General features: G+C 36.6%; 1 protein-coding gene across 1 annotated transcript; it reads right to left on the bottom strand.

Annotated features, from left to right (window-relative positions):
- Positions 1 to 6,168: 6,168 nt before the first annotated feature.
- LOC140926794 (M-phase phosphoprotein 6-like) lies at positions 6,169 to 13,391 on the bottom strand. The gene is made up of 5 exons (XM_073376485.1): positions 13,246 to 13,391; positions 13,047 to 13,156; positions 9,280 to 9,373; positions 8,625 to 8,719; positions 6,169 to 6,478 (listed from the first exon to the last, which is right to left on the bottom strand). Exons 1-5 carry the CDS (start codon positions 13,363 to 13,365, stop codon positions 6,328 to 6,330), a joined length of 570 nt encoding a protein of 189 aa, XP_073232586.1. The 5' UTR covers positions 13,366 to 13,391; the 3' UTR covers positions 6,169 to 6,327.
- Positions 13,392 to 13,797: the final 406 nt, after the last annotated feature.

The following is a 13,797-nucleotide window of genomic DNA, read 5'->3' as shown; positions in this document are numbered from 1 at the left end:
GGATTTCCCGTCCCTAGTCAAATTAAATGAAAATTATTTGAAATCACTGCGCGGGGTAAAAGCTGGTTTAAATTATGTTAATGCTAATAATAATAGTAGCATTTTAGACTTCGATTTGGCCTCCTGGAGGAAAATGTTTTTCAAGTCTCGTGATGGAAGGAAGCCATGATTAGCAAAGCCTGCCTCGTCCAACATCTTACCAAGTTTCGTTTCACTTGGCTACACTGGTAAACAGTGGTCCCCGACTCCAGAGGAATCAATATTGAGTGTACTCGGCGTTGAAATGTCTTCGGACTCGCCGACTCAGTCACTGTTTCTAGGACTTGGAAAGTTTCAGTGCACGAAAATGAGGATTAGTCTTGTAACAGAATGTCCAGTGCCGGGAATAAAAACGCTTCCTCTGTGTTAAGGTGACTGTTCCAAGTTAGAAAACCAATTCGTAGCTCAGGAAAGGTAAAAGTTAGGTTTTCAGACAGCAGGAATTTAGCTGTGAACCTTAAGGTTTGACACGAGATCAGTAGCAACACAATTGAAATGTTTAGACTGATAAGACTGACATTGTTTTGAAGCTTCATGTAGTCAGATAATAAGAACGTAAGCTTATTTCAAAAATGCAACGCACAATTGACTTGGATTCAAGGGTTGACATTAGGTAGCAGAGGGACATTGATTGCCAGCGCCATCTTGAAAATATAGCATAAAAACTAAGCCAGAAGGGGTGGGTAACCTCTACCCTTTGCATCATTTTTAGACTCGCCCCTACTCTCTGTCAGTTGGCAGGGAAGCGTTGGCCCTCAAATAGTATCATCGTTCGCACTGCAATTTACGCCTGCTTTGCTTGGTAGGCTAGATACTAGGGACCTATTAATAACTTTTACTGTTCCAGACGTTAGTTCAAACTGTCGGTTCGGCTTTTGGTTGATTTTTCCAATGAATAATTTACATTACCCTCCCTACCATTAGAACCTTTCATTTGGCGTACTCGGTATAGCTTGTGTACAGAGCCCCCTCCCCTTCCTTCTTCTATTTTTCCTGAGGAGAGGGGGGTCTGTACCCAGGCTAACTCGGTAAAGAAAACTGAGACAAAAGGAGGCGACTCCGCTCGAAGGATGTATTATTACCAAGTAGTGGCTTAGAGGAGTTCATTGGCCGGTTTAAAAAAAAAAAAAGGGCATACGACACACGTGTTTGATCAAATTTTGGTTCTAGCAATACAAGAAAATGTTCTCTTTTGCACATACTAACTGTACTAATAATACGCAATATAGTAATAATGTAGTTGCAGAGTATCATAGTAAAATGTACGCACATTTTTGTTGTTAAGCAAGGACCACTGTGGAGTCTTGAGATTCTATGATTAAAAGAGTACTCAGTTATTATGTATACTTACGTAAACACTACATACATTCTTTAAGTAATTATAATGTGGTTTTTATTACATGACGTTTTTTTTGTGGGGTTCAGCTTTCCTCTGCTAACAAATTACCGTGTTGGTACGAAAATCTTAACCTGTCCCCATGACAATATTACAATATATTTCTTTACGTAGCTACCACCCAGTTTTAAAGGTTCAATCTTAAGACTTAGTATTTCAAAATGTTACGATAAGGTATTTTAGTCAATTTATAGGTAAGAACACGTCGGGAAAAATGTACTTACTAAAGACTACAAGAAGTACGTCAATCTAATTTGGACTGGCAGTGAGAACAGTGTTATTTAGTTAGAATCATACGATTATCGCCTTTATTATCTATTTACTTAAATTGCTACCATCAGTAAAAGAGTTAATGTTGTTACTTAAAGAAGCTGTGTCTTGGTATTCCCTCGGTTAAAAATGTTTTAAGGAGAGAAATTAACAAAAAAAACTTACGGAAAACAAAGATCACCCAAAATTACTGGTGTGTGCATTTTGTTTATTCGTGCAACTTAAACAAAATTGGAGCTCAGCTATTTGTGCTTGTTGTCCCTGAAGGGGAGTCGCTTGATATCCGGTGGATGTTTTTCCTTTAAGTTTGACTTTCTAGAAGAAATGACTACGGAATTGACGGAATAATGTGACCCTCACCATGACATAGCCCCTTATATACTAGCAGGATTGGAAAGGTGGATGGTATTCCACTGTTCATTACTCGTATGAAGTTCGCCCCATGTAAGGGAATCTGGATTCCGGAAATACAGGAAATTTATGCGTGTGGAATCCAGAATCCTGGGCTTTGGAATCCGGAATACAGCTGTAGGAATCTGGAATCCCACTGACAATTGGAATCCAGAATCCAAGTTCCACTGGAAAAGATCTGGAATCCAGTAACTGGAATCCGGAATCCACTACGCGGAATCCAGAATCCAAGACTGTCTTGGATTCCTTTATACATGGGGCGAATGGATTCGCTCAGGAGTAATTTCAAACGTGGAACGCAGAGAAATTCACTGACTTTGTTAACTTTTTAAATGTTTACATGAACTCTTAACCAATTTGTGTAATCAAGTTACTTTGTTGTTTTAAATAAAGAGCTTAAGAAAATCGACTTATTACACGTTTCAGGTAGTTTGTGAGCTTTCGCATTTGTCTCTGCAAATACCATGCAGAATTTATCAGGATTCTATCAGGATCCCAGTTGAAGGCCAATTAGCCCTATATAATTCGGGTTCAAAAGCATTTTGTCAGATACTTTTTTCCGAAACAGTAGACAAAAAGAATTAAACAGAATTTGCTTTTAGACTTTCATATATGTATTAAAATTTCGTACTAATCCATGGGTTATCTTAACGCCCAGGTTTGCACAACCTGGCCCAGGCTGACAATTGAAGTCTTTTTCTTTAAAAAAGGGCTTTATTAGCCAGCACAAGAGATCATAATTGGACAGAGAGGCAGTCAAGGGCGTTGGCTGGGATATCAGAAACTATATGGATCATTCAGAAAAATTTCCGGTGAACTGACTGACTTCCGGGACACACATTCAAATTTCGGTGAATAGAGGAGTTCACGCTCATAGATGCATCAAGGGTAATCAGGGCAAGATGGCGGAAAATTAGAAGATTTGATTTGTATTAGAATTCAAAGCCAGCTAATTCTTCCTGAATTCATATCTTTTCATATGTTTTCTGTAATTCGACAGTATCAAAATTACAGAAAATGTACGGAAAATTGAGTTTTTCCAAAAACTGATCACGGACGTCTTTGCACTCCAGATTTAGTGTATTGTTTCTTTGAACACGTAAGTTACCCTTTTCAAAAAGAACCCGGCAAATTTATGAATTCAGGAAGAATTAGCTGGCTTTGAATTCCAATACAAATCTTCGAATTTCCCGCCATCTTGCCCTGAACTATGAGCGTGAACCCCTCTATAGTGGCTTAAGAAATATTTACCTCTCGTCGCGAATATTCAGCCATTATTCAGCTCGATTTCAAAGAATAATAAAAAATTGTTAATCGTCCACTGTGAGGTGCGGACCAAAATATCAGTTCAGCAGGTAAAGGAGTGTTCCAAAAGATTGCAAAGTCCTGGTCATCAACAGAAAATACATCCACATGGTCGCTTTGACGGTCACCTTTGAATAAAAGACCCACTTTGTTTTGCTTCGTGTTCATCGTTTATGCAGGCCGCAAGGTTACTTTTCCAACAGAAAAAAGACGGTCACATGGTTGCTTTACTGTATTTTCACGGTTGCTTTTAAAAGACCAGTCACTGTAGAAGTCTAAACCCAGACGCTGTTGTGTGTTCGTCGTTGAAAAATTTAACAACCTCTACCTCGTGTGGAAATCACTCCACCAAAGCCGTCATTTTTTTCATTTGTTGACTCGGCCTCGCTTCAGCGAATCAAATCATGAAGGCGCGTCCTCCGAAAGCCAATCAGTTTATCGGAAACTGTTTCCGCATGGTCCGAATCGTTTCTAAAAGTTGCTTTTTGGAAATTAAGGAGGGTTGTTCAATCCTGTCATGTCCAATACTGCCGCACTGTTACGGACCCTTACGAGCAGTTGACGGATCGTACGCTCCGTGCAAAACGTCAGCATTGCTCACGGTCCGTATCCTGAGTACATAGGAAGCGTGCATCTCATTATTACATCAGGGCGCAGTGTGCTACGGTTCGTACGATCCGTACGATCCGTGCGAATGATAACGGTCCGTATGCTTGAGTCATACGGATGGTAATTTTCCTCGTTCCAAGCCTTCTATAAGCCATAAACCAACACAAGCACACTCCAAATGCAATATTCCTCGTTCTGCACAGTTTTAGAATATGAACAGACATATAGAGATTTTTTTTGGCGTATTCTTGTATTTGTTCCTTTCGTTTTTAGTCAGTAATTCGGCTATTTTTTCTTCGGATAGCCGTGAATATTTCGTCAATTTCTTGAGTTCTGCACTCAACAAAAAGCAGCTAGTCTGCTGCCTGCAAACGAGGTTGTGATCTGATAAAAGCCAATCAGAAACAGCGAAATAAATAATAAAAAATAGTGTAATTATTTAGTTATTTAGGTGTTATACAAGAGGAAACATTCAATCCATAGCAGACTTTTAGAACAACTTGCATGCTATGGGGCTGAAAGTATTCAGTCAGTGCAAGGCAGGATATAATTCATGTTCTACATTTACCCTAATAATCATGAATATAATCTATTTTTGACCTTCTAATCCTATCTATAACTTTGCTTCAATGAAGGAACACAAAATGAAAAACATTACCGGCACTTTTTTTTGTGGTTACCATAGGTAATTGTGGACCCGCAAACACTGTTAGAATTGTAACAATAAGAACAATAAGAAATATTTACCCATTGATATAATCACTTTTATGTTACTGTTTAACAATAAAATACTAAATCGTTTGATTTTTAATACCTGTGTGCTCGTATCGTCTTTTAACAAGACACGCTCCCTTAGGTCTCACACTTTGTACCGCCACAAATCGCCTCACTCTAGCGTGGACTAGGGAGAGGGGGTTGAAGATCGAATCCTTAACATAAAAAATTTCCTAAAAAAAAAACGGTTACACTTTTATAATCTAACTCAAACATTCAAAGGATGGTTTATTGGATATTGATTCGTCTCAAAATAATTTAAAAGTCAGGGCATCGGACGTTTATAGTATTTCTGTGGTCGCTGCTAATTGCTATAAGGTGTTGTTTCCACCAAAGCGGGGTGATGGAAGGGAGAAATCAAGGAAGCAAGAGTTGCAGGAAGGAGTTTATTCTACAAACAACTGCTATCAAATATAAATCTGAATTAAACAAGGTTTCTTTTCATACCATATTATCATACAGGCCTCAAAGGCATCTTTGTTAAAGAAACACATATTTTGTCCCTGTATGAGCGTTTTCAACAGAGTGATAACAAAGTCGTTTTAACAGCAGTCACACAACAATGAAAGTTGTTCTAGAGTCGCAACAGAAGGTTCAGACCTGGCTAGTTCAGCTCCTAATATTTCAGATAATTGATTTAATTTGCAACTAAAGTTGAAAGTCAGTTGAAATGTAAAAAATAAAAAATATATCATAAATTCTAAAAAAGGAAAAAATTAATGTTCTTGTAACTCTAGGAAGCAAACCTACATCGCCTTTTTCCTTAAAAAGCACATAATATATAATCGAATGTTTTATGGATTCAAATTTTTTAGTAAACAACAACAATTCTTTTCAGACTTAACATTTAGTTGAGTTTAAAAGAGTGGCTCCTTGTAGATGCTTTCCTTATCAGCGAGGGTTTTTATAATTTTCTTTGTAAATGGTAAAATAATCGAGGAAGATGAAAATATAATATTCAATGTGCATGAGGGAAAACATATTAAGACGCAATCCACCAGGAAATTGAGTAATTTTAATTTTGAGTGGACAAAAAACTTGTCGCAGAATAATTTAAAGCACGTTGCATTCTTTTTTAATTTTTCAAGGACTAAATATGTAAAAAGTCATTTTAATAACACCAAAAAAAATTTCTTAAGGGAGGGCAAGAAATTGAATGTCACATTTCACAGAATTAAATCTTACACATGAGATTTTCAGAATTTTACCTATGTTTTCTCAATTCTTGTTAAATTTGACATTCATTTTCTCAGACTCCCACGAGAAATTTTCTTTGGTGTTATTACAGATGACTAATTACATCTTCAGCCCTTGCAAAATGCAAAAAAGACTGCAATATTCTTTACATTATTCTGGCACAAGGTTTTTGTCCACTCAAAATTAAAATTACTCAATTTCCTTGTGGATTCCGTCTTAAAATACCGCTTAACTACAGTGAAACCTCTCCACAATGGCTACCTGTAGTGGGATCTCTTCAATTCAATCTTAAATAATAATTTTTATCTTTTAAATTTCGCTCTGTATTATTCCCTTGGCTTCATAAAGTCTCTTTTCGTTTTCTTTGATGGTTGATGAGAGGCAGGACTTTCTGCTTCAAAATTAACAGCACCTGCTGATGAACGTTTTCTTTTTGTTGAAAATTTCTTGGCTACAGTACCCACCAGACTTTCATATCTGATATAATAAAGAGAATTAAAATTTTATTTTAAAGTGAACAAATTAACAGAGTTTCTTTAATGTTCTTTTTAGAAGGTACCAAGCAGCTCATAGTAGTATTGCTTACAAGCTGAAGCTTTCTATTGGCCAGGCTCTTCCCTCAGAGTCAAAAAAGCTTGCTCACAGGCTAATAACAATATTGAATGGAGTAGAGTAGGAGGAGTACATTGTGCTTCTCATTAAAAGTAATTGTTGTTGTATAGATGCATACATGTATGACGATCGGCCTTAACGTGTGTCTTTGAGCCAGTAATTATCATCACATTATCCCATTTCAACTAAATAATTATGCATCTGTAGGTAAACTGAGGTTAACATAATAAACTATGATAACTACAACCCTTAAGACAAAGCTGTTTGGTTGGAGGTTTCAGACGAGGTTTAGTTAATTGTTTCAGTGACATCCATCCACGGTTTTCTCACAAATGCATTGGAAACACTTTTCTAGTCTATCCAGAGTACTTTTAGACCTTCACAAATGCAATATACACCTTTAAGCGGTCCTATTAACAAATCGACCACAATCTTCCATGGTCTACACTCTTAGACCACACACATAGAAATGATGTCATGAAATGTTCAAAACTCAAGTGGAACCACGAGCCGCAGGCGAGTGGTTTCACTGCAAGTGTCAAATTTTGTACACTGCAGGTCAAAACCATCCTCAAGTGATCCACAGTGACCTTGGCTGGACAATTTTACATGGAACATCAGAAAGGAAGACTTGACTTCGTTTACTGAGGGAACGTGCACCAACTGTAACTTATGTAACACTTAACCACATTTGCACTGGAATTTTATCACTTCTTAACTAAAACGTTATAATTTGTGAATATTCTAATTATCAGTTTTACTTGGAACTAAGCGATATTAAATTTTGTGAATAGTGCAGTTTTTTCTAGATTTTTATTATGAACCTTCCCTGTCTTAAAAAATGATTTTAAATGTTTAAAATAGCTTTTAAACACTTGCAGAATTGTTTTTTTAATTTTTACTTTTTTTTATTTTGAATTTTCTTTTAGTGTCCACAATTTGCTACTATGTAGCTAAATGCTCTGACACTTAAATGTAATTCATTCGTTCATTTATTCATTCATTCAGGTACAGACCATACTTGGAAACAATGCCAGCGAATAATGAGGATGCTTACTTGGTAAACACAAAAACTTATAAAAATATTGAGACATTGGAAGTGCCATTTCATTGCATTCCTTAATTTCAATGTCCTTGACACTTGGAGGTGATATAAATTGATTAAGGATTAACCTCAGAACTGTCAAGTTTTTTTAAAAAAATATCAAGCAGTTTCTTAATTACTTACATGGATTTTCACAAATTTTTATCTTCATACAATAAAGCTGATAATTTAAATTATCTTTGTAATGCTGGCGTAGTAAATGTTAAAACTTGGGAGGTATACCCAGTAAAACATCAAGTCACGCTACCTCAAGTGTTCTGCCTCCTATTACACAAGTTTCACTACCTTGGCTTTTTGCTTTAGTCATATATTTGATCAGCAAAGAGCTCCAGTCATACATGTACATGAATCTATTGAATTCTCAGCAAGGGAAAGCCCCTCTGTCTGATGCTCTCAAGCTCTTTTATCATTACATTATGTATTGGAAAAACTGACTCTGTAGGGGTAACAAATTTACTGGTAAACCAGCAGTTTTCATTTTGACTCACAAGGTCATGAATCCCAACTGGCCTGAGCTAAACCAGTTGACTCTTTACAAGCATGAACTACATGTTGGGCGGAACATGACCTCGTGGCCAAGCGCTCTAATGTGATCCACCCAAACTTTCCAACCTACATGTGCATGTATCCAACCATATATCTATCTAGAGGATTTTATTTCTTGAGAATGCATGTATGCTCTCAAGATAATCAATCATAACATAGGTATGTCACATGTACAGTGCAGGTTGTCATATTGATATAGAGATGACTTTTTCAGATTACATGTCAAAATAAGAGGCCCTACAATACATTGTAAATGTACATGTATAGTGAGGTCAGTAAGGCTAACAAAATGTACTAGGCATTAAACCATAAAAATTAAATTTTCAAGTTTTTACAAAAAGTTAACAAAGTAGTTGTTACCTTCTCGCCATCTCTTCGTCAGAGACAGTTGCTTCCCGCTCTTGTTCCTCTGATCTTGCCATATCTTCCTCAGCTTGCATCTCTTTAAACAATTTCTGTTGACATTTATTTGAAGACTGAGCATTGAGAACATGACTGGAATACAATCTCCTTAGGCTTCTCATGCAAGCAAAGAGTTGAATTTAACTGCATATTTAAGAACATGCCAATGTATATATTGTGGTTCAATTTTATCCTTGGCTTAATTTTCATTTTCCTTTGTCTTGGGGTTTGGAAATGTATGATTATGAGATTAAAAGAAAGAAAAATAAAACAGAGGACAAAACTGAACCACAACATACACATTGTATAAATCTCTGAGTACTATCATATAATTTTTAGACCACTTAAAAGCTACATACATGTACATCAGGATATATACTTCTACATTTTTGTATTTTTTTTAGATTTCAAGATACATGTATTGTAGTACAATGAATGTCAAAAAAATGGTCTACTGAGTACAGTATAGAGTTTAAAGTAAATGTGAATACAAGTTACAGTGTAAATGCCCATTGTGATGGTCTTATGGTAAAAAGGGGGCTGTATATAGTTTAAGACAAGAAAAGCACTTGGAATGTAGGATTATTATTATATTACCCAGAATCAAACTTACTTCAACAGTTGGATTAAAGTTCCTGAATGACATCCTTCCACAGGGATAGAGATCCTCACATTTTGCATAACTAGGTTCAAACTCAATGCGGCTTCTTCAAATAAATTGAGAAACAAAACTACCTTAATATTAGTAAAGTACAGTATTTAAAATAGACAGAGATTTGTAAACAAATGTGCATGTATTAACACCTACATTAAAGACTATTGAGACAATAATAACGAGCTTTAGCAATGACAATAGCAATGGCACAAAGAACATCAAAGAAGCAATCACTTTGTTAAGCAAAACAACAACTGCGAATGTGCATCACGCTTTTTTGTGCATTTCCTTGCCATTACTACATGGCTATATGATGTCAAATGCCTAAAATCAAGTTTTATGGAGAACATAAACTAGCGTCTAAGGCTCTAAAATGTTTTTAATTTCTCAAACAGTAGTTAATTACAAAATCGACTGGAGGTCAATGATTTCCTGTAAGTTAGGTTTTTGTAAAAGACTTAATATCTTTTTAAAGAAGCCTATGATTTTTAACTTTTATTTCTCAGTCTCTTATATGCAAACGAATCATCACAGTATTGACAAGTATTGCTGGATCAGAATCCACTTCAACTTGACAGGAAGGGAATAAAAAAGGGGAAGATGGCGAGAGGGGTGGCAGTAGTGGGGGGGGGAGAGTCAATGATTACTCAAAGGAGGCAACTATTTCAAATATTTCCATTTAAAGGGGGTGATTATTTAAAGGCAGCAATTAATCGAAAAATGACTATTATTTGAGGAAATACAGTAGTAAATGTTTTTGTTCAAACAACATTTGTTTAATCAAGCATTCTATACACGTATACATAAATAAGAAATACTGCCTTTAAAACAAAGAAAATGTATCAGTTATAATAAGCGGTAAATGGTCAATAACTTTTAAATGTTGTGACTTTAGGCCACAAAAGGAAAATAGGAAATTCCAGGGGTTGGGAAGTACTATATGCACAAGTCCTGGGCTTGTTTAGGGGCTCTGACCTAAACATGCAGTTGGCAATAAGAGGAAAAAAAGTGAACCGTAGACAGCCCCTTAAAGAGCCATTAGATCATACAGTAGTCCATGGTCTATGACTAGAAATTACTATCTTGAATACCTTGTACCTGAATCAAAACGTAACTACCTGAAATACTCCCTGAAGATAGCTTTATGTACCCCACGATAGCCTGTTCCAAGCGTTCAGATAGTGGAGAGCGGTGTGCAGTAAAGAAAGCGATGAAAAGTAGAGGGGGACTGGGGAGAGAGGTGCGGGAACGCTTGTAAGAATTTTTAACAAAAGTGCGTTCCAGTATACCAGATCCTGGTATACCCTCTGATTGGTTGATTTTGACAGTTTTTGTCAACAGTGGAGCGTCTTCGATCACAGCGAGAAATGCGATATGGCCGTTATGACAGACTCTATGAATTCAAACTCGCAACAAACACAGCGCTGAGTGACTTTCCAAACGTGGAGGCTAAAAGCGAAGAGCAAAGAAACTGTTTAAAACACGTAGTCGGTAGGATAGATGTCTTAGCAATTTCTCACCGACTGGCTTTGGAAAAATTCATATTTTCCAGCTTTTTCCTCGAATAAAGTGTGCGTTGGAATGAAGGCAGGATAGAATGCCATTTACGATTGTTGTGGTAACTCCGTTGATTACCATCATGGAAGACCAAGTGGAATATTTGAACAAAATCGGAGTAGCGGCGGCAATGATGGGAGGAGATATGGATGAAGCCGTTAAAAGTGGAAGCTGTGAAATTGTTTACTGAAGTGCCAAATCGTGGTTGTCTAATGAATGGACAAAAGGACTTCAAAAAGGAAAGCTTGGAAAGCAAGTTGCAGCTATCGCTATTGACGAGGTCCACTCAATCACCGAATAGTAAATTTCCCCTTAAATTGTTGTGCATTTTCATTGCTTGAGTTAACGATCTGTATTGAAACGGCTTTCTATCGAAATGAGCGCGAGCGATATTTGTTTGTCACTTGATTCATAATTTTTTGTCACGTACACGCTGAAATCATGTTTTAAAGCCGTAAATAAATTCATTATACATGACTACTTCTCCTGCCTTCTATTGTCTGAAAGTCTTACATTGGGTTTTTAGTAAGATTATGTATACATAATATTAATTTTATTCGCAAGAAAAATAATAAATGCATCAGGCTGTAACACCAGTCTTGATTGACAAGTGAAGACCACCTACAGCTGATGCGGTCTGAGTGGGCGGATGAGTCTATTTAAAACAAATCTAACAGGCGTTCCCTCTCTCACCTCTCCTCCTCCCTCGCTTTTATTTTTTCGCGCTCCTTTTTACTTCGCACCGCTCCCCACTATCTGAACGCCTGGAACAGGCTACCCCCACGATAATCGTGAAGTTTCAAGTTTCAAACTTAAATATTTTGCTCGTAATTCGAAAAGACATGACTATGCTCAATGGTTCTTGGTCCGCCAGTGCGATCCTTGGTCCGTGACTCATGTACACAGGATGAAAAGAAGATGAGAATTCCATAGTTTACATATGAAAACGAAATTTTCACAACATTTCACGTCTTTTCTTTAATTCTTGATACAATTATGCTATAAGCTACGGTGGCCCAGAAGGGTCATACATGCAAATTAAAAATGTTGCTGCAAATTAAAAATAGTACATGCACATTAAAAATTGTACATGCAAACTAAATATATTACCTGCAAATAAAATATAGTACATGCAAACCAAAACTTGTGCTGCAAATTGAAAATAGAAAACATATCGATGCAAATTAAAAATGAAAAGTCCTACGCGCACAGTATGAGTGATGAGAACCTGGTCCAGGCCGTGCAACCTGGCCTTACAGCCGTCGGCCCATTCATGTTTCATGTTTGTAATATTTTTAGTTTGGATGTACAATTTTTAATTTGCATGTCCAATTTTTAATTTGCAGCAACATTTTTAATTTGCAGGTAAAATTTTTAGTTTGCAGCAACAATTTTAATTTGCATGTGTGACCCTTCTGGGTCACCGTAATAAGCCAATACTCAGCGCAGTCAAAAATAATTACTAGAAACTCTGTATGCATTAAAAATATTTTAAAAAAGAGAACTTGTAAAGATGTACATGTATAAGGAAGATTTTGAAAACATTCTTCGAAAACAAAGGCCCTCTCCAAAAGGTTTCATTTATTTTGTGAAATGTGATTCCACGAGTCCTGGACCAAGGACCACTACGCGAAATTTGGTAATATTTTTCAAGAGTCGATCGATAAAAAAAAATTCCAAGTCTGCAGCACATGTGCTTCCAACAGCAGAAATAGGTTTCTATGAAAACCTGTTCTGCAGAAAGGCACGTCTTCCTGTTGCGTTTTATTTATTCACAAGGCAAGTAAACATGACCATGTAATTTACAGTGGCGTAATTCAGTGCCACAAAAGTACAAACCTCAAAATTGACATACCTGACAAACTTGAATTTAGCGCCTTCACCAACAGCAGGAAAGCCGAAACTTCGTCACACGAAAGAAGACTAATCAATAAATCATTCGACACATTTCTTTTTCAGTATTTTATTTCTCCACGAAATATTTCATCACATTCGAACAAAGTCGCAGACCAAGGACAACATAAGCTTACTGTACACGCGCGTGCTAAGTATTAGCTTATGCTAAGTCGAAATCTTCAAAGGATTCAAGTCGATCAGGAGAACAAAATACCTACAAAAATGAAAATTCATAGAAACCTTGCGCACTTCTACTTCTTCCAGTGCCTTACCTGTCCTCATTTTCTTGTCCTTCCACTACCCAGTGTGATTCCTCGATGGCACGTTGCCGCTCTTCTTCAAGCTGCCGCCGGTAATCAGACTCTGCTTTTCTTTTCATGAACTAAAGTAATCCAATACAAAGGAAATTAATTGAGTAGAGGATTAAAATTTAGCTCTTTAAGGTATCAAGGTAAGTAAAATTACGCTTACCTTCATTGCCATGAGATTTTTTGACAAGGTTTTCTTCGCAGGCTGAGGTACTGCTTCGGCCGCCATATTGGATTCTAGTCTGGGTTTTAGTCCCCCACGTTTGTAATTGACCACAGGCATCCCAAATTCTACCTGCTATCTATATCTGCCGGAATTTCTTGCAAATTACTGGAAGAGCTTTTCCCTGGCTTTTGCCTTTCATCATTTGGGATCCAAAATTTAGAGAAAGAAAGACTTCAAAACAAACACATGCTTTTGCAGGAAAAAGGGAGTTCTCGGATTTTTCAATTGAATAAAAAATAAGTTAAAAATAAATATATATCTAAAAGCTTTACTCTGAAATAAGACAGACACGACGAATAGAAAAATTTAAAAGAAGTTAAAAATCTATCAAAAATTTAAAGAAAAAGCCCTTAAAAGTTGGCTAATTAACTACTGGGTTTGGGGAAAAATATGAACATAACGAAGACCAATCAGGGTAGCTAGGATTATTTTGGGCGGCAATACAGAGGCCTACAAACTGAAATTATTTATTGTTTAATATTTATCTCC

Source organism: Porites lutea, chromosome 2 (assembly GCF_958299795.1).
Source record: "Porites lutea chromosome 2, jaPorLute2.1, whole genome shotgun sequence".
Classification (NCBI taxonomy): Eukaryota; Metazoa; Cnidaria; class Anthozoa; order Scleractinia; family Poritidae; genus Porites; species Porites lutea.
This window is presented reverse-complemented; position numbering and strand designations above follow the sequence as displayed.

Coding starts and splice junctions, on each gene's coding strand:
- LOC140926794 (XM_073376485.1), bottom strand. CDS start 13,365: ATGCCTGTGGTCAATTACAAACGTGGGGGACTAAAACCCAGACTAGAA. Junction 9,374..13,046: donor GGACAAGAAAATGAGGACAG/GTAAGGCACTGG, acceptor ATTTATTTGAAG/AAGCCGCATTGAGTTTGAAC. Junction 6,479..8,624: donor GACGAAGAGATGGCGAGAAG/GTAACAACTACT, acceptor TTATTATATCAG/ATATGAAAGTCTGGTGGGTA.